This window comes from Cryptotermes secundus, unplaced genomic scaffold (assembly GCF_002891405.2).
Source record: "Cryptotermes secundus unplaced genomic scaffold, Csec_1.0 scaffold84, whole genome shotgun sequence".
Lineage (NCBI taxonomy): Eukaryota > Metazoa > Arthropoda > Insecta > Blattodea > Kalotermitidae > Cryptotermes > Cryptotermes secundus.
In genome coordinates, this window is record NW_019723905.1 from 255,492 (window position 1) to 276,627 (window position 21,136).

A 21,136-nucleotide genomic window follows, 5' to 3' on the forward strand; every position below is an offset into this window, starting at 1 on the left:
CTTACTTTTAACGTCATATGACGTCCCTAGATTACATTTGATCATGCAGGAACGAAGGCTGTCTCATTATAAAGGTGGTGACCAAAAATCATGTAAATAGAACAATTTATATTTTTAATATAATATTAAAAAAAACCTTACACGCGTGGAATCTGCGACATCATATGATGACGTTCAGCCAGCTGCCCTAACTTTTAACGACATCATATGATGACATTCGTCCGATAAAGGTTAAAAAGCACTTCTTTCTACAATTACTGATGGTGGAATTCATGTGACAAGGGACCACAGTAACATCACAAGTGTGGTGGGCATAGGGCCATTCACAATGAAAAGCGTGGAATGCCGACATCTGGTGTAGTGCTCCTCTATGACAACATGCGTCCACATATAGGTGCTCACACTTGAGCACTGCTTCAACTGGCAGTTGTTCAACCACCTTCCTTATAGCCCTGATCTCGCTCAGAGTGATTATCATCTGTTTACCTAACTGATGAACTGGTTGCAACCACAGTGCTTCAATAATAATGAAGAGCTGATGGAAGGTGTCTAAACGAGGCTGATATCACAGGCGGCTAATTTCTCTGACAGAGGTATACAAAAACTTATTCCTTGATATGACAAGTTCTTCAAATCTGGCAATGACCATGTGGAAAAGTAATTTAAGTATGTACTTATTTTTTGTATATAACAACTTTCTTCTCTCATTGCTTGTTCTGTCAACAACTCACTGAAGGCTACTTTCTGAATAACCCTTCTACAATATTCCATGGACTCTGATATGGTGTGAGCTGACTTTGATACTAGGAGAGCAAGTTAATTTGCTGTTACTGTCCAGTGAGTTGGGTTTAAAGGCACATCAGCGTCTATGGCTATTTATGTCTGGAATAAAAATCAAGTAAAATCAACCATTATTTAAGGTGGTATAAAATTAAATAAAGTTATGTGTGTGTGTGTGTGTGTGAGACTGTGGGGGTTCTGCGCGATTCTGGATAAAACTGCAAATTTAAACATAGATAAATTATTATGGATGTATAATAATGGCACTATATGCACCTATGACATCCTAAAATGTCAGATTTGGCTACCCCTGCATCATTAAGAAATGTCACGCCAGACACATTATGATGAGTATCTCCTATGATGCTGCTGCTGCCACTGTCACTGATTGTGTTAATAAATCAGTCCTGTGTCGTTCATTTCAGTTCTACACTGGAGTATAAAAAACTGTTCAGAAACATAGTAGAACCCCCATTCAATGTACAATTTCAATGGTCTGAAGCCTAAAATCACAGGTGTTCCACTCAAGATCTTCCTCAGTTCTGTGTCAAATCATACTACTCCCCAACCACCCCCTCTGTATTTTAATTTGTAATTAAAGTTTAATGTACTGAGTCCATGGCCTGGTGTATAACCAAACACTTCAGTGGACAAATCATTGTACAAACTCTGAAATTTTCCACAGTAAAATGTATGGGAAGGCCTTTAAGAGAAGTCCACTACTTCAAAAGACAACTCTTCTAAAACTTCCACGCATCAATAAACCGATAATTGCTTTACCGAGTTTCCAAAAATACTGACTCATATACCTCAATCAATCAGTACTGCTTTTAAACAAACTCGGATTTCAAACTCATAATGCCTGCGCCTTACTTACCTCAATGTTACCACCAACACGTGCCAACAATGGAGGTAATGGACGGTCCCTCTCATCTCTACGTTCAAGACGGCGGCGACTACGACGTCCAGGCTCACCATCAGTTTTCTCATCAAAATCATCATCTTCTTTGTCATCATCTGTTCAAAGAAAGAAGGCATGTTACAACTGTACTATCTCTTACCATTAATATGACATATGGTCTCAAATTTTGTTACCAAAAACTCTCAAATGAAGATATTAGGTTTTGTAATTTGCTAATATTCAATAAACCCATAAACACGCAAGAGGGCACATGAGAGACAAAAAGGAGAGAATGCAGTGGTACCTGTTTAAGGATGGATCAGTACACAAAAGTGAGTCTAGGGTGTCAAGACTGTAAATGGTGATAACTGACAGTCACATACAAAATCATAAACAAGTTACCAGATGGAGCTGAGAAGTCAGAGTTGTAATCTGAGAGGTTTTCTTGCCAGGTAGCATCGTCTCTACCTTCTACTGTACCATCATTGTAGTTAACCTGAAACATAATTTTAAATGTACTGTACATGGGTAAGACAAAATCTCTTTTTAAGTTCAATTTTCAGTGCTTTGATTTAAAAATAAACCAAAACATCTTCTGAACTGAGCAAAAAAATTAATTCAGAGCCAAACTATTTCCTATTGTTACTTTTGCATTGCTCCAAATAATGAAATGTGTAGTAGACACATCACTTACTCTCACTGCTAGATGGTGTCTAAAGATCCTATGAACACAAAAACATTATTTCTGTTCAATTTGCAAGCACAGTATAGCTGACATAGAGAGCGTACGACTTACAGCAAGAATTACAGTCAGCAAGATCACCGGCACCACCAGTTTCTTAATGTCACATATACGGACAAATATTGAACAGAATGGGGGCCTTTTATTACTGGAACCATTTGTCTAACGAGTGATATGTAACTTGTAATGACTATTTTCCTTAAGCACTTGCACCAACTGTACTTGCAGCTATACTATTTACAGCTGGCAGTCTACAGTGATTCCATTAACACACCCTTTGTCTCTCTGTCAATCAATATTCCTGGACTTAAGAAAGAATTTACTCAACCATGAGATGGAAGGAGTGAGTCAAAATGCGGTGCCACTGCACTATATGTTTAAAAAAAATACTGGCTGACTCTTCAACATGTTACACACATTTGCAGGAGGAGATAATATTTTCAGGACTGTATTTATCATGACATGATGTCTCATTGTAAAGTCCTCTCCAGATTTTTGCCAATGAGAAATGCCCACGTTGTGATTATATCTGAACTTTAGAGCAGCAGATTTTTCCAGTGTGCACTGTTAAAATAACTTGTCAGCCACAAGTATAACAGGTTACTTGGGCATGAGGAAATCATTAACTTCTAAGCCCCAATAATGCTAAATGTCAGTTTTATATGGGAGGCTGTGAAGAAAAGGGACAGTTGGAAGGATGCTGCTGTTCAGAGAGGTCTTGAGCCCAAAAGCCGTTACCAGGGAACGGCTGGTGAAGACACAGCAGGCTGAAAAAGACTTAAGAGGGTGCTGTGGTGATTTGTGAATTGTGAAGATTAGTAATAGAGCTGTAATTGCTTCCAGTTATAAGTGGACAATAAATCTAATATCCAATCCAAAACCCCATCGACATTCACACTCCCTCACAACATTATTTTTCATTAATATTGAGCAATTTGTTACCAACAACTAGAATCCACAGAAAAGATTTAGGGGGGCTGAGAGGTCGAGTAATTTATACGAGGGTAATTCCAAAAGTAAGGTCTCCTATGTTTGAAAATATAAAATAAACATTTATTTTCAATTTTGGATACATCAGTTGAATCTTGAACATGTACTCATTTCTCTACATAATCGCCATTTCGGTCGATGCATTTTTGTAGGCGCAGTGGCAGTTTTTGTATGCCCATGTCATACCAGTTCACCTCCATGCTGTTCAGGAAACTTCGAACCTCAGCTTTCACCTCATCGTCGTTGTTGAAGCGCTTTCCAGACAAATGTTCTTTCAACTTTGGAAAGAGATGGTAGTCACTGGGCGCCAAGTCCGGACTATAGGGTGGATGGGTGATGATGTTCCATCCAAACTGTTGCAGTTGAGCGACGGTTTGTCGGGCAGCATGGGGGCGAGCGTTATCGTGGAGAATGCTTACGCCCTTGCTCAACATCCCTCTTCTCCGGTTCTGAATCGCCCGCCTGAGTTTTCTCAGTGTCTCACAATATCTCTCAGCGTTTATTGTGGTCCCAGTTTCCATAAAGTCAACCAACAATACCCCGTTTCGATCCCAAAACACAGTTGCCATGACTTTACCGGCAGACTGTGTTTGCTTGAATTTTCGAGGCTTAGGCGAAGAGGAATGCCGCCACTGACGTGATTGTTGTTTTGTCTCAGGTGTGAAGTGGTACGCCCAGGTTTCGTCGCCTGTGACAATTGAATTCAAGAAGTTGTCCTTTTCGTCAGCATAGCAGCGAAGAAATTCCTGGAAAGAGTAAACTCTCTGCCGTTTGTGGTCTTCCGTGAGCATTCGCGGGACCCATCTTGCGCACACCTTCTGATAATTCAACTTCTCTGTCAAAACCCGATAAATGGTGGTTCGGGAAACCTCGGGAACCGAAATGCAGAGATCATCGAGTGTGACGCGCCTATCCTGACGCATGACTCGCTCAATCTTCGCGACTGTCTCGTCAGAAATTGACGGTCTCCCAGTTCTTTTTTCGTCGTGTATTGCAGTACGACCAGATTCAAACTCCCTACACCACTTGCGGACCTTCTTTATGTCCATGCACGACTCGCCATACACTTCCACCAGTTGACAATGAATTTCAATTGGTTTAGTCCCTTTTGCGTTCAAAAACCAAATAACTGCGCGAATCTCACACTTCGCGGTTTTAGTAATCGGGAGCTCCATTTCTAACGGCAACCATGCCAAGACTGAGCGTCCTAGCTACGTGCGTACATGCTTGGTGGTACTGGGGGGAGTGGGGGAAGTAACGAATGCAACAGGGTTGCGAATAGCCGCACGAAAAATTACCCAGCGCTTTGGAGACCTTACTTTTGGAATCAGCTACGTAGTATGAAATGTGAATATTATGCATGGGTTAGAGCCGAGAGTAAGGTTCATGCAGACTGTGATGTGATGGTCCTAATACACAAACATGCACACCAACCCACCTGTTTGCGCACACGTTTGCCCTTGCCAAGTGTCCTCGCCATATCTTCCTGCTGCTGTTCATAATGGTGACGGAGCAACTTCACCCAGTATGCAGGATCAGTATTCTCTGCTTCCTGTTTGATGATCTCTGTAGGTTCTTCTTCCTTCAGTAAATTCAATAGGTTACATTATAACAATTCTCAATGTAGTCCATGCAGAACAATAATTTATAAATTACATAATGTAACATAACACAACATTTCTAACAACAATAGTCAAAATAAGAGTGTGTACAAACACATGAACCTGAAATGAAAGCTTCTATTATGTAATGACCGTATCTACTTTAATTCTCCATATGTAAACACTGGTAAATGCTGGGCAGATAATTGAAGGATACATGTACAATACTTGATGATGGCCAAAAGGATGACATGTTGTGAGCTTTTAATGTACAGGATATCCATACACAGACTTTGTTGATGGTGGAAAGAGGATAATCAGGTGTGACTCTGTACATACAATGGAAATTTATGGTAAATTTGTTAACCATTCTTTGTGGACGTGTTTCAAGCATGGTAACACGTAACATTTTTAACACATGATTTTCAACTGCACCTACTAGATGATTCCACGAAAACATTAAGTCTTTGAAGTAACAAGTTTTAGGATGAACAATGATTTCTATCAAGTTTAAAAATGTTGTTGTATATCTTGAATAAATGTGGAGTCTCCAAATTGAAGAACTTAAAAAATAATCTACTGAACTTTCTAAAAATGAAAGATAAAGCACATTATTCAAGATTGGTAGTTTAAAATGAGTACAAGGATACAAAAATTACAGGATAACTGTCATGTCAATGCCAGAGAAAAAGCTGATTTAAAGCTCATGTTGAGGGCCTTTAAGGTAGGAGCCTTATCAATGGACAATCACTCATTGGCTAATAAGCAACTGGTAGGAACTCTGATGGCTTTCAAGATACTATACAAGTAACACTGGACTGAAAATTGTGATGATGATTCAAGTATGACCAAGGAAAACAAATGGAACAAGAAAAATACACTAAATGTTGTCACCCTGGCCACACAAAGTGCATAATATATGGAAGACCAATTACATGATATTTTAGTGGAGTGAAGCATGAAAGATGTGGCCATACCAAAACTCAAAATAAACTCAAGAGGAAATAAATATTCAAAAATAATGTAATAAAACCAAAAACATACATAATAATTAGAATACTGAACAATGACATACAAGAACAAGTTAAAATAAATCCTACAAGTAAGGAAATATGGCTGAACAACTTCCAACACCTATAGAGTAAACAATCAGAAATGTTAATTCAACAAGTCTTGCAACATATACATAAGACAGCATCAGACACTGCATTAAAAAAATTATATGCATCCAAAGAAGTTGGATTGAATTCTGAATCCATTTAAATATTCTGGCAAATTATTTCACATTAGATTTCTATAATTCCTGAACTCTATTTGGCGCGATGGCACAGTCCCAGAATGTTGGCAGAAAGCTGTGACCTCAGCACATAAAACTTTTAATAACACCTATCAGGATTACTAAACATGGTTCATCACATGCACTTACCTCCTCCCCTTCCTTGGTGACATAGCTGGCAACCTTGAAGGATGACAAGTATTCATTTGCCCAGTTCTCTTTCTGCTCAATACCTTCCTTTGATCTGTCCAGAAGCTCATCGATTGCTTTATCATCATAATGGATTGCTTCATCCTCCTTACCCTTCAAAGCAAACGGTTTGTAATTTGAAATAAGTTATCTTCCTGTGACAGAATTTGAAATAAGTTATCTTCCTGTGACAGCAGCCACAGTAACACCTGACTTTAAAACAATGAACAGTTTCATGAAGAAATAAATTTAACCACGCTCCACACTAATATATTTAGATTTCCAAACACAGCAAAACCCTCACTGAAGGCTTTTTGGGGGAACACTTGATTTTAACATTAAACTCATGAAAATCTTAAATAGATGAAATTTAAAATTAGATTACTGACTTGCGATCATTAAAATTTTAAAATAAGGGAAAACCTTAAAATGATGAAACATTTACTGGAGGTTCCACTGTATGGTAGAAGTTCTACATTTTGGTTTTCAGATCCCTAGAGGGCAGAGAGAAAAGGTTACAACAACTGCAGAAAACTGATCTTTCAATTTAGACTGAAAGTGCTGGCAGTGGAAGGCTAAACAAAAGAACAGATAGATGTCCAAGCAGTTGTACCCTTCAGTTATCACATCTCCACTCTGTGAGTGAGTGGTGATATCATGCAAGCATGACAAAGAGATAATTTTGTTCGTAGGACTGATGGCACTATACCTCGCTGCACATTCATTCGTAAAGAGGCTGTGCCAATTCTGGTAACAAAGCAACATTCAATGAATGAATTATAAAACATGAACTTATAAGTGTAACTGATCTACTTACAAAGGAGACCTACCAAGTTCCTAAAAGATTCATACTTTCAAAAATGAACTGGAGTACATCAGAGAGTCCATTCCATAAAGCTGAAAGAGCTCTGAACTAAACGAAACACTAATAAAGTCATTATCCCACAGAATATGTGGTAAACATATTTGCAGTAAACAGTACAGTACTCCCACTTTAACACAAGTACAGCTCCTCCCCCAGCCTGTAAGGTAAGCATATTCTCTGAAGCAGCAGACAGGAGACTTCTACTTCAGGGTTATTATGGCAGAATTAGTATGCTATAACATGCGAGGACAAAGGTTATAAACTGTCCATACAGGCTTTCCCTGCATAATACACGGGTTTTATGTAAGATGCTTGAGACTGGTTTCCAAAGTATCAAGTGGCAGCACTAACTTCTTCCTCTTTGAAGAGCTCTTCTGTTCCAAAACGCAGGATATCATCAAGCTCTTGCTTCGAGAAGGTGGCACCACGTCCTCCCATACCAGGTCGCACAACCAGGTGAGTCAACATCATCTTTCGTTTTGCCACCTGTGTTACACGCTCCTCAACCGAGTTACGTGTCACAAATCGATAGATCATAACCTGTGCATTAGAGAAACAAGTTATCATTACAAAATCCCATAACAGGCATAGGTTCCATGTCACAAAAACTGTTTAAATATATTTTCTACAGTTCCTCTGTATTTGCTACATGAGTGAATACAGAGTAACAGACCTGATGGACACACAACCTTGGCAGGCATAAGCATGAACAAAACTGGATACACAAACTCCAGCCTCCACTATGGAGTTCACATACTTTTTAAACATATTCTTAATTTTACATACCTCAATTGGCTTTACTGGGGGGAGGGGCAACACTTTATGCTGCTGTCAGTATCTTGGACTACCCTTCTAACGGTAGGGTAGGATGAATGGTGAATAATGAACAGGAAAGGATCTGGAAAGAAGCAGTCATGCCCTGAGGCACTATTCTATCATTTGTCCAGGCAGTCTGAGGAAAAGCACAAAAAACCTCACCCAGGCCAGCTAATGGGTATGTTCAGAGGCAAGTCACTACTGACGGCTATACATGCCTGGATAACACTGATGATGGATCACCTGTGCCACTCAGAATTACTTTGTCCATCATCCAGTATTCCAACGAACACAAAAGAACACAGTATTGTGGAAACTGGATCTGTTTCCATCCTCAGGTGAGGGGGTGGAGAAACCTTCTCTGTGGGGTCGGCTAAAAGTAGCTACCAGAGGTCCAGTGATAGAGGTTAGCTCTTTCTAATGGACCCAACAGAGTAGGTGCCTTCCACCCCTTACCTGATCATGAAAACAGATCCAGTTTCTAAAATGCTATGTTCTTCAAAATGCCAGAAAACAGGTGAAGTCCTAAAACCCAGTAATCCTGAGTGTTATATCCATCATCCGAACTCTTCAGAAGATACTTAAACCTGTGTCAGACTGTAGGGTGGTCCAGAAACAGCAAGAAAATTTCTATAAACAAACGTCAATAAAACATGTTTAGAGGTCACTAAAATTCATAGAGCAATAAATAATGGCTCAAACAGAACCTAAAAAGAAAACAAACTTAACATCTGTACCATGAAGGAATGCCATCACTTTGGATACATCTTTGAGGATGTAGTGCAATATGCCTTGAAGATGAAGTCTGATCATTTTTGTCATACTGTGGGCATTCTAAAAGTATGTGTGAAATGGTACGGAAAAGACCTCATGTCTGAGGTGTTGGGTCACATCCACCTCATAACAAATGACCATTCCTCCGGACAGTTGGTGTAATGGCCAACATTTGAAACAGGCAACCACTGAATACAAGCTTAGAGCATTACTGTTACACATAACTTGCTTGGTTTTCAGCAGTCTTGATGTTCATTTATTGCTGACATAAACCACTCGGTATGAGGCTGACTGGTTTACAAACAAGAGAGCATAAATACCAGGTATTATTTTATGTTTCTTACATGATGTATTTATCATGTTGAAAAGTGTTCCCTATGTAACATATGATATATTTCACTCAGTCAACACAACATGCGGTTCTTTCAACATACTACATTTGTGGGTTGTTTTAACAACAAATGCATTTCCTTCCACAACTGACCTTCTATGCACAAATACAACATGTACTGCAGAAGCATGTCACATTCATGTATGATGTGTAATCATACACAGCATCATAATGTGTAATCATAAGAATCATGCCATGAATACATATGGGAGTGGAGGTATAGCTCCACCATTCAGAACCTTGGCACTAAATGGAAGTGAGTGGTCAACTTTATGTCCCTAGGCACTGAACCCCTACCCCCAGAAAACACAACTGGTATCTATTGTATAGAAGGTTGCATGGGACCCAGAGTCAGCTACATGTAAGGAGGTAAATCACCCTACATCTAGCCTAGTTGCCATTCCATAATTTTAACACTGTACACAAATTTTAAGTAAACAAAGAATTTACGTGGCAATATCAAAATGTATCTATTTACATAATCATTTTAACATGAAAGAAACCTATCACATAGATCACAGCTCATACAACTGGATCTAACGGCATAAGATTCAATACGAAAGCTGCAGACCTTTAACATGTCAGTCATTTATACAATGGCCCAATTTTGCAAAATAATAAAGTCTGGGTTGAACTTCACATCAAGTAGAGAGATTATATTTGACAAATATGAACCAAAATTACGTTTGCTCTACAACCTTAGATCTGGATTGCTAATATCAGATTTTATTTAAATCCACCAAGCAGTTTCAGAGATAAAATTCATGTAAAGAACGCATAAAATCTCATCAAATAATAAGGCTAGTGTGCAAAAGCACCCACAAGTCTTCACAATTCCATACTGTCCACTTTAAAGAGCATAAACATGAGTACTGCTTTCAATACACACTTCATAATCGCACTGTGGTTTGTTTTAAAACATTCTAATCACAACATATTCTCAACTACGACGACTAAAGCTGAGAAAAAGAAGTATGAACTGAAAAACTACCTTATTAGCCTGACCAATTCGATGAGCTCTGGAGAAAGCTTGGATGTCATTGTGTGGATTCCAATCTGAGTCATAGATTATAACTGTGTCGGCTGTTGCCAAATTGATACCTAGACCTCCTGCCCTGTTAAAAGTAGAAACATTATCACAAGGGTGAATACATCTTGATATCTGACTTCATATGTAAGCATTTAAGTTCTGTGCAATGATTCCCTAAAGGTTTGTGACAATAGTCTATTTTTCATTGCAAAATGTTTATACTGGATACTGCCTATCACCTTAGGTATATTTAAAATATTATATTTTGGAAGTTGGATCTGCTCCCATCATCAGGTGTAAAAGTGGAAAGGTTCCTACCCAGATGGGTACATCTCTCCCCTCTCTCCCCAACACCCTCACATGACCACACAGAGTGACTGAGACTAGCTCTTTCTAATGAATACTTTCCACTTTAACATTTCATGATGGAAACACATTCAGCTTGCAGTATCCTACACAAATTTATAACAAAATCTTATCTAGTACTTTAAATTCTTTAATGTTCCCCATTTTCTTCTTGTTGGATGGTAGGCAGAAAATCTGGTTGCAGGGACCCACCGTACTGTGTACGAAATTTCACAATTACTGCACTGGTTTCCTATGCAAAACTTATTATTTTGAACAGATCAAACAAAATGCAGGTCTGTACAGTTTGATGGATATACGGTATGTAGTAAGCTAATGTGTACTTCTGAATATCTGATACAAACTTTCACAAAACTTCGCTGTACCATATCTCAAATTAAAAAATGTAATCAATGAAATCTTTGTAATGGTTTCTCAGTTGTCAATTGTGTTGAGTTTGTCTGTAACATACTCACTCCTATATACTAGTATAAGTTGATCATTCACTTTTGTCTTATTCTTTTTGTATGAAGATATCTTACTATGTATAGAATGTGACTGGGAGCACGCAGTACTGTAGTTGGTTGAGGCACTATGCTACAAGCCAGTGGGTTCAAGTCCCGATGAGGTCAATGGATTTTTCAATTGACTTAACACTTCCAGCCGTACTATGGCCCTGGGGTCGACTCAGAAATGAGAACCAGGAATATTTTGGGGGGTAAAGGGCTGACAACCTTGCCGCCATCTATGAGCCAACTGTCTAGAAAATGTGGGAACCTTAACATCTCACAACCCTATGGGTTTCCACAGCCTGTTACAGAGATACCTTTACTTTTTATAGAATGTGACTTCACAGTGCCACTTTAGTACCGAACCTAACAGATAAGTTCCCAATAACACACTTCACAATTCATTGGCGACACACCAAATGTGTTTCTCACAAGATGACAATTTATGTACCATGTCAGCATACCTTGTGGAGAGCAGAAATACAAACTGTTGTGCTCCAGGAGCATTGAATCTATCAATAGCCTCCTGTCTCACAGATCCAGTGATATTACCGTCAATTCTCTCATATTTATAGCCTTCGCCCTCTAAGTAATCTTCCAAAATATCCAGCATCTTTGTCATTTGTGAGAAAATCAATACCCTGAAAATAAAAAGAACAAATATCTGAATCTTGCAATATTTCAAAATGCACATTCAATTTGTTTTACTGAGTTATTAACATAACCAACTCTGAAGTAAATTATTTTCACTGAGTAGTTGACAGTTCATTCAGCTGGTGAAAAATACTTTACCATTATGGAAGATACAGGGATTACCAGAATTACCTGATAATGGGCCCTGTCCTTAGAGTTAAATCCTATTCAAACACCTACAAACTACAGCAGTACCCCCACTTAATGCTCCCCAGTTTAAGGTTGTACCTTGTTTAATGTTCAATTTCAAAGGACCCAACTCCAGGGACAGCCTTTATAGCCTGATAACACTTGAAATTATCTTCTGTACTTATGACTGTATTAACTATTACAATTACTACCAAATTCATAAATCTCCACACATATCAGCAACATATTTCCCAGGCCAAAGTTTGTGAGTTTTATGTTCAGCATCTTATATGGATAGAAAAATCAAGATCAATACATAACAATAATAACAAATTTCCAGAAAATCTGTTCAGTGCAAATGGAGTCGCACATCCATTTACGTACATGTAGCTGCACACCAACACACACAAGCCCACACACATTGAATGAGAACAGAGGTTCTTCAAGCTCAATACAGAAACTTGTATATCCATACTTTTTGGATTATCCAACATATGCCCTTAGATGCTTAGTTTCCAAGATACATCATTGTCAAAAGGGGTAATATGCCTACCAGCAGTGTTATCTGCGCACTGTCAGTTGTACTCAAGACACAGCACAAGACGGGTCCATTGCGATCAAATGATCATGGAAGACAAAAAATGAATATGGTGACACGTTCTTAACCCTCAGTATACATAAGAGTTGAGTTGGTCCTACTGCACAGGAATATGCACTACTTTATGCTGGTTGGTGCCAACCAGGCACTAATGTGCTTAAAAAATTGGAGCAGCACCTCCACGAGACAGAAGTGAGCACATGTGAACACAAGTCACTTGCAGACTGTATGGACACCAGGCAATGAAGATGCCATAACTGCAGCTGCGGAATGAAACAACTTATTACATGAGGTAATTGGGACTATCCCAACTTGTCCTTGGAAGTACACCATGACAATCAACTGCATCCATATATCTGTTTTCAGGCACCGATGCAATTTTGTGAATGGCTATATCAACACATGGCAAATGAACTCTTTTTACATAACATTCTGTGAACACATGATGTATGTTTTATGCACAAGGGTGTGTTCCAACGTTAACAACGGTCACCTCTGGGCACAGGAGAATCCTCATACATCTGTGAACATTGCTGTGAACCCCTATCTGCTACCAGACAGGCTGGAAGCTCAAAGACATTGCGACCTTCTGGAAACTATTCCAGCAAGGCTGCAAGGCAGAGGTTCTGGTTCCAGCATACTACTGGGAAGATATCCAAGCAGTGCTTAAACATGACATATCCAAGAAGGTGGGTGGGATGTCAAGGGCCAACTGCATGGCCTTTCGGTTATAAGATCTAACTCTGATGGATTCTTTCCTGTAGGGACATCTGAAGAAGCAGTGACAATGAACAATGTCAACATGTTAAGGCATGTTCCTGAGAATGCTGTGTGGTACATTGCTGTCTGCCTTGCAATGGCTGGAGCCCACTTCAAACACTTACTGCAACTATGAGGTGCTCATGGTTTGGTCATTAGATAGCTTGCACTACTTGGTGGTGATGTGTATCCTGAAAACTCATCACAGGACATACACTAAATAATATTTTCTACTTCTTTTTTCTTTTTACAAAGCATCACACCAAGGAGAGCTTGTGTGTGAATTTTATTTCACCTTGCAATACTGCAGTAGAAGGGATTGGGGATGAAATAGGCATGGGTGACTGAAGGAAAGGTCCTAGCATTTGCCTGTAAGGGTTGAGAGAGGCAGATATCAACCATGATGTTAATATGAGACCTGATAAAGATTCAAATTGAACACAAGTCACTTCATCCATTACCTGTGGCCTTGTTCCTTGAGTTTACGTAACATGGTAGAGAGCAACACCAGCTTGCCAGAAGCCTTCGTGAGTGCTGTAGTTTCATAGGTTCCATTTGGAGTAGTAGGAGCCTCTTGTGCAGCTGCTGGAAATAGGTAAGGATGGTTGCAGCACTTCTTCAGGTCCATCATTATATTTAATAATGACACCTGTAAAATATAACATAAAAACTCTGATCTGTATGGAGCAGAATCAGAAACTTCCAAATGGAAAGATGTCACAGAGCCGTGAGAGACGGCTGTGTTGCTGATCATTATTCTAGATAATATCATGCCTAATAAAAAGTACTGGGACTTTCTTTTATGAGATAAACATGAACATGAGAAGAACGTAAACTTTTACCAGCAGTGCACTATAATATCGTAAAAGTGCATGTGCATATTCCAGCTGAGTGAGTGTTGTACAGTTTTAATACTACTACTCCACCCCAACCCTCCATGCTAAAATATGGGAACCAGCCCCACAGTATTGGGAGAACAGTTACTCCTGGATGATAAATGGTTATCCCTGACCTAAATCCAACCACAAACCCAACAGAACAGAAAGTTTAATATCCCTTTCTAGGACGGTAAATGGTAAAGCAATGTCAACGAAATACCAATTTAGTAAATGCTGTGACGTTGCTAGGCAATGAGTCGGTAAACACATTCTATGGAAGCAAATGTGTGCAACGATAGGATGTCCACTGCTAGCCAATGGACCAGTAAACACACCTCCTTCTGCGTCGTCCGTGCAAAGTGCTTATAAAGAAAGGTTCAGTTGAGAAGGTCAGTTGTCAGAAGATGAGAGAGTTCATTTGAGTTGTTGTGGAGAACTGGGTCAAGTTCTGGAGATGGCAGTTTAAGGTGATTGAGACAAAATGGCAAGAAAGGAATCAGGCAGTGCAAAGAAGACTTCATGCGTGATTTCAAGAGACAATGAGACTGTTAGAAATCCACTGCCAAGATATGACTAGAGACGACTTGGAGCCCTAGTGGGTGTGCAACAATGAACTGTAAAGTGTGCAGATCAATAATAGCACTGAATCGCCTGTAGTTCCAAGCTGTTAATGTAAAAGATGGAATACATCTAATCACCAATCCAAAACTCGTCTTGTAAGTCACCCTTACTTGTGACAATACTTTGCCTGATCACAAATGAAGCCCAGTTTAACAAGGTATTATTTTTCACATATTTTGAGTAATAAAAAACAAACAGTGTGTGAAATTTTTGACGTCTCAGAACTCATACCTCAGTTTGGTGTGACTGTGGATAAGAAATGTATATTTGTGTATCCATCCTACGTGATGGTAACTGTGCCATACAATCATAACCTTTGGTTAGTCATGACCTTGTATTGTAGTAATGCAATCTGTGGAATCATACGTTTTATCACCTGAGGTTCTTTCTGTGTTTATTCCATGTTACTAGTCGCTTCACAAATTAATTTTTTATTATTAAGGAATTGAACATTTTTGTATAGAAACAGTTTACTTATGTCAATGCTTATTTTACATTAACTATTTCCGTAAAGAAATTATTTTATTGCAATTATATACTGGAAATCTTATAAGAAAAAGAAAAGTTTCTCAATGTAATCTTGCATAACCCTCATTTAGTGAAAGCCCCCAATTTACTGAAAGCTAAGCTATTTTCCCACAGAATAAATAAATATGGGTTTCGCTGTATCTCACTGTCAACCCCCATTAATTTGCAACTCATGGGTGGGACAGTGCTGTTTTGTTCATGTTTGCTTTATTGATATGCTGCACTGTGGAATGGTTGGCATGAAGGATCAACTTAAGTTCTTCAAATTCTGTACATCTGCAACATGAGCCAAGGAAACAGGAAATGCCAAATGCTGCATTCTGGACTCAAACTTTATTCCCTTCAAAAATGTTCAAATTTTTGGGGAAGGAAACACACTTTCTGCTATCCATGAACTTCCCATATGGGAAATTTGTGGTGACAGAAGCCTTGTAATTAACAAAGCTGTGGCACAAGTTGACACCTCCCATGATGTACAGCCTGTTTCAGTAACATTTCTACTATGGCTGAATCAAAGTGCTCAATACTGACTGCATCAAAACTGGATTGTAAGACTCAGATCCACAAATGTAAACAATGCCTCTTCTACTTCAGTTGAACTGAAACATTCACTGATTGATTCTGTCAAAGCATTGTTTTAATTTCCAATTTCAGTTGTGCAGCTACAATCATGCGATCAACCAATGTAAATTTGGCACAAGTGATGATGTTCAATGCCAGCAGGGTGGAATGCACTGCTTGGCTGGTAGTCTTGGGTTGTGGTTGAGATTGGTTTGATTTTTATCTTGGGGTTTCTCTCTAGAAACATACCTTCATGATACTGTCTTCTCCCCTTATGTCACATACTCGCACATGGTGTGGGGAATTTCATAAACTGCGCATCATATCGTTTACCAATTTGGTTTACAAAAATTGTTAAAACGATTATATTTTTTGAAGAAAGCAGTCTTCTGGGATTTGGCACCGTGTATATGTGGTGTTAACCGACGTTTCAGAGGAACGTATCGCCCCCATCTTCAGGGTTGAAGAAGTATAAGTAAATCTGCAAGCGACAACACCGTGAGACACGGTCAAGCAGACTGTCTCACGGTGTTGTCGCTTGCAGATTTACTTATACTTCTTCAACCCTGAAGATGGGGGCGATACGTTCCTCCGAAACGTCGGTTAACACCACATATACACGGTGCCAAATCCCAGAAGACTGCTTTCTTCATAGTCACCGCCGTGAAAGCCTCAAATCTTACGATTATATTTTTTGTAGCAGACTATTTTTATTGGTTAAACTGCTATTTTCCTTACACTAGCATCTGTCAAAGCGAAAAAGTTTTACCCAAAAATATACAGCAAACTGGTGTGGAAGAGAGATAATTTTGTTTTACTGAATATTTCATTAAAACAACATTTCACTGTATTAGTATTTACCAACATTTTCAAGGAACTGGCTATCTCCATCTTCATGGCAAAATGATTGTGAAGAAAAAAATTCAGTGATATAGGGAACAGAGGACAAGGACAGGGGCCAAGGGTGAATCACTGGCAGTAATGTGATGGATTCCTGTGGGCATGAACACGGCTACAACTGTGAAAGGAAGAGACTAAGAATAAAGCAGCGGGAATGGCGTAAAATGAATAAGATAATCATCATCATCATCATCAGTAATCTGTCAGATGACAGGTCCACAGTCTCTTCCAAAACAATTCCTCCACTTAATGCGATCTAGAGCTTTCTCCTTCAAATGACAGTATCCTCCTCTGTCCCCAAGGTCATCCAGCATCTTCTTACATCTTCTTCCTCATCTTCTTGTCACTTCTATCCACCCATCTATCTTTCCTTCGATAACTTCTTTTAGAAGGCAGTTTCTGCGTAAAACATGACCAATCCAATTAGCCTTCCATTTTCTTATTTCATGTAGGATATTCCTCTGCTGACTGACTCTAATTAACACTTCTTCATTTCTCACACAATCGGTCCAACTGATCTTCTCCATCCTTCTCCAACACCACATTTCAAAACTTTCCAGATGTTTCTGATCTACTGCCCTAAGTGACCATGTTTCAGCCCCATACAGAGCTATGCTCCAAATGTAGCATTTCACTAGTTTCTTCCTCAAATTTAAGTCCAATTTGCTGGTAAAAAGATTCTTCTTCTTGCTAAATGCAGCTTTTGCCATGGCAATCCTGGATTTAATTTCACAAGTACACCTTCCATCATCTGTTAACAAGCTACCCAAATATTTAAAACATTTCAGATTCTCCAGTTGTTTTTGGCCTATCTTTATTGTGAAATAAGATAATGTGGCCCTGAAAATGGCCACATTTGTGAAAGGAAGAGGTTAAGAAGGAACCAGTGGGAATGGTGCATAATGAATGGGATCTGTGGTCATTAGAAAGGTGCATTTGTGATACGAAGAGGCTACAAGCAAATCAATGGATGTGGTGTAACTGAATGGAGGAAACCTGTGGATAGAAAGAGTGCATACAATAAAAGTATGTCATGCACATACCTGCTGGCCACCACCTTTAGGATTTAGAGCCTCAAAGTTCCTTGTCAGGATGAACTTGTAGTACTTCTTCTGCATTGGTGACAGTTCTACTCTCACAATAAACTCTGACTTGGATGGCATGCTCTGAAATATTAATACATAACTCAAAATACAGGTTTCTATACAAGAAGTACAATGTTTGCATCATAGAAAGTGAGGCAAAGCAAACTGACGATTTTTAAAATGTGTTATGCTGGCAACCCCTGAGGATGAGATGGTGGGAACAATGTCATCTGCTAGCTTACCTAATGCTGTTGCAGTAGACACAGAGAAGTGGAGAGTGCAACATGTGTTTATTCCTGAAAAGTTTTTTTTAATGGTGACTCTCTTGTTAAAACACAGTGAATATTTCACAAGTCATTTCAATACTGCTTGTCATGGAAGAGTTCCTTGCTATAGTACCATACAGTTATGGGCAGGAAACTTCAGAATGCATCCTTGAAAATCTGTGATGACTAATCATTCAAATATATCGATCCAGCCAGCCAACCAACCAACCTTCACGAACCCTAACCAAAATTACATTATTTCTACACTGATAACACTGTGGAGTTTTGCTTCTGGGAATATGCTGCCTGTAATTTTATTATCATAGATTTTACATGAACTGACAGAGCATACGCACTTTCATCAAAAGCGCTTGCATATGGAATGAACGCGCATACACAGTTATGTGCACTTTGTTTACCATTTTGAGTATCACATTCAATATATGATATGCTCTCGGACAATATTCTAAAAACACATGAATGTTAAGGTACATTAAAAGGAATTACACATTGTACGTATGCCTCAACAGAACATTCTTCCAACATACCTTCAGGACATCAGTTTTAAGGCGTCGCAGCATGTGAGGACCCAACATTTCATGTAGCTTCTTAACTTGATCCTCCTTTGAAATATCAGCAAATTCATTCTGGAAGGCTGCCAAATCATTAAATTTCTCTCGGCACAGGAAATTGAGCAGATGAAACAATTCCTCCAAGTTATTTTGTAGAGGTGTACCTGTCAGCAACAACTTGTACGTAATGTTGTAGCTTGCCAGCAAGCGGAAGAACTAAAAATAAATTACAGAATCAAACTGTTGGGTTCAAAATAACATGATACAATACTAGTCATGTGCATTCTTTTGGTCTTGAAATTCAACACATCAATCAACATCTCAATTAAATTATATACACAGCAACTATACCACTGTATGTGAATACTACGCAATCACAGGACTTACTTTTGACTGATTACTCTTGAGTCGATGTGCTTCATCAACAACCAAGACTGCCCAGTCAATGGATCCAAGACATGCTGCATCAATCGAGATTAGCTCATAGCTAGTGAGCAGGACATTAAACTTGATAGTATTTGATCTAATCCGAGAAGCTCTACCGCCCCTTACTGCACCTTCTTCAAATGACAATTCATTTTCACGGATTACAGCCCTCGAGTCTTTATCTCCAACGTAGGTCACTACGTAGAAATCTGGAGCCCATGTCTCAAACTCACGTTCCCAATTAATGATGGTTGAAAGAGGTACACTGAGCTGCAAGAAAATAACCAAATTGTCTCTGTAATCTCTAAGTGATGTGCAGACACATTAACACTCAAGTATGACAGCCAGATACTTTCCTGAACAGTATCACAGTGTGGCCAATCACAGCCCTGTAATGGTGAGACTTTAATCAAAATATAGCCATTCCTTGCCCTAACTGAATTAAATTTAACTATAAAGTTAACTGTAGTTAGGCCCCACAAATTAACTGTGACTGTTAATTACAGTGTTTTAAGTTCAACTGATTTAAAGAATATCACCTTACTCACTATACCTGAGCAACATGTAAAATTTGGTTGTGTCTAGTACAGTCAGTTCTGATGCTGCATAATAGGCAAGTCTTCAGCAGCACAGGTAATAAAGGCATTAAATGGACTGTACAATTAACCCTTTGACACGGTAATTTAAATTCCGCGGCTGCGTCTCCTGCGGTAATATATTCAGCCGGCCATTTAAATTTTGCTCGAAAATGATTTATTCATCATTGTTCTTAAATTCTATGAGATAGGAACATGAAACTTTCACTAAAATGATCTTAAAAGGTGGTTTTATAACCTTACCTTATAATATGAGCGCCCTTTATATCTTCAATGGAAGCAGGTTTTTTAGTATTTGAGCAGTGAATGGTACGCCTTGAAGCATGAAACTTTCACTAAAATGATCTTAAAAGATGGTTTTTATAACCTTACCTTATAATATGAGCGCCCTGTATCTCGGTAATGGAGGCAGTTGGTTNTGAAAATTAATGACTGCACAGAGGCAGCAAGCTGGTGCCTAAAGAATTTCAAAATTTACACTGAAACATTATACTGCCAGTACATACAGCATTACAAAAGTTACAACTATGCCTTAATTAACAGCTGAAATGATCATAAGCATGTTGCTCTATATGATAGTTGTGACCCATGAACTGTTGCTAGTCAACTAAAAATCTTAATTTCAGTAGGTACTGCGATAATTACGGTTGCTGATGTGAAGTAGGCTCGTGTATCTACATCTATTCCTACTGTGAATATGTGATATGATCATGTAGATGTACGATGGGGGTACCCAAAAGAAACCGAACTAATTTTTTTGTGGGCAGAGCTTTTGTAGTACCGCTTTTTGCCGCTATGAGCGCATAGAGCTCATATCCTGAGTCAATAAGCCGACTACCGTTGCTTCAGAAGGTAAGGACTAGTTTCGGCAGAGTTTATAGTGACAACTGTTTTGTGTGATCGTCGTTTTTGCAATGGCTGATTTTCGTGAACAGCGTGCGGCAGTGAAATTCTGCTTTTTGATCAGGAAAAGTGGAACAGAAACTCTTGAAATGTTAAAAACGGCGTACAAGGACGATGCTATGGGGAAAACTCAAGTGTTTGAGTGGTTTTCCCGTTTCAAAAATGGTGAAATGTCAATCGATGACAAACCTCGTTCTGGTCGTCCTTCCACGGCCCGAACACATGAAAATGTTGGAAAAAATTCATGAAATCATCAAGGAAGATCGACGACGGACCATTGAAGAAATTGTGGAGCTGTCAGGAGTCACTTGGAGCTCAGTTCAGCGAATTTTGACAGAAGATTTGGGAATGAAAAGGGTGGCTGCGAAATTCGTGCCACGACTGCTGACCAAAAACAAGGCCGGGTGGAAGC

At 39.0% G+C, this 21,136-nt stretch overlaps 1 protein-coding gene across 3 annotated transcripts in view; it reads right to left on the bottom strand.

Moving 5' to 3' along the window:
* Positions 1–21,136, bottom strand: part of LOC111861931 (chromodomain-helicase-DNA-binding protein Mi-2 homolog) — an 89,416-nt gene that overhangs the window by 35,509 nt on the left and 32,771 nt on the right. For all 3 annotated transcript variants that reach the window (XR_004512746.1, XR_002842354.2, XM_023846904.2), the window contains exons 17-27: positions 19,187–19,495; positions 18,776–19,015; positions 17,920–18,042; positions 13,850–14,037; positions 11,674–11,850; positions 10,317–10,440; positions 7,696–7,884; positions 6,441–6,593; positions 4,852–4,995; positions 2,084–2,177; positions 1,658–1,797 (exon numbers count right to left, since the gene is read on the bottom strand). Coding sequence is in view for 1 of the 3 variants with exons in the window: in XM_023846904.2 (XP_023702672.1) it covers positions 1,658–1,797; positions 2,084–2,177; positions 4,852–4,995; positions 6,441–6,593; positions 7,696–7,884; positions 10,317–10,440; positions 11,674–11,850; positions 13,850–14,037; positions 17,920–18,042; positions 18,776–19,015; positions 19,187–19,495 (1,881 nt within the window). In the remaining 2 variants the exon portion in view is untranslated. The remainder of the gene's footprint in view (positions 1–1,657; positions 1,798–2,083; positions 2,178–4,851; positions 4,996–6,440; positions 6,594–7,695; positions 7,885–10,316; positions 10,441–11,673; positions 11,851–13,849; positions 14,038–17,919; positions 18,043–18,775; positions 19,016–19,186; positions 19,496–21,136) is intronic.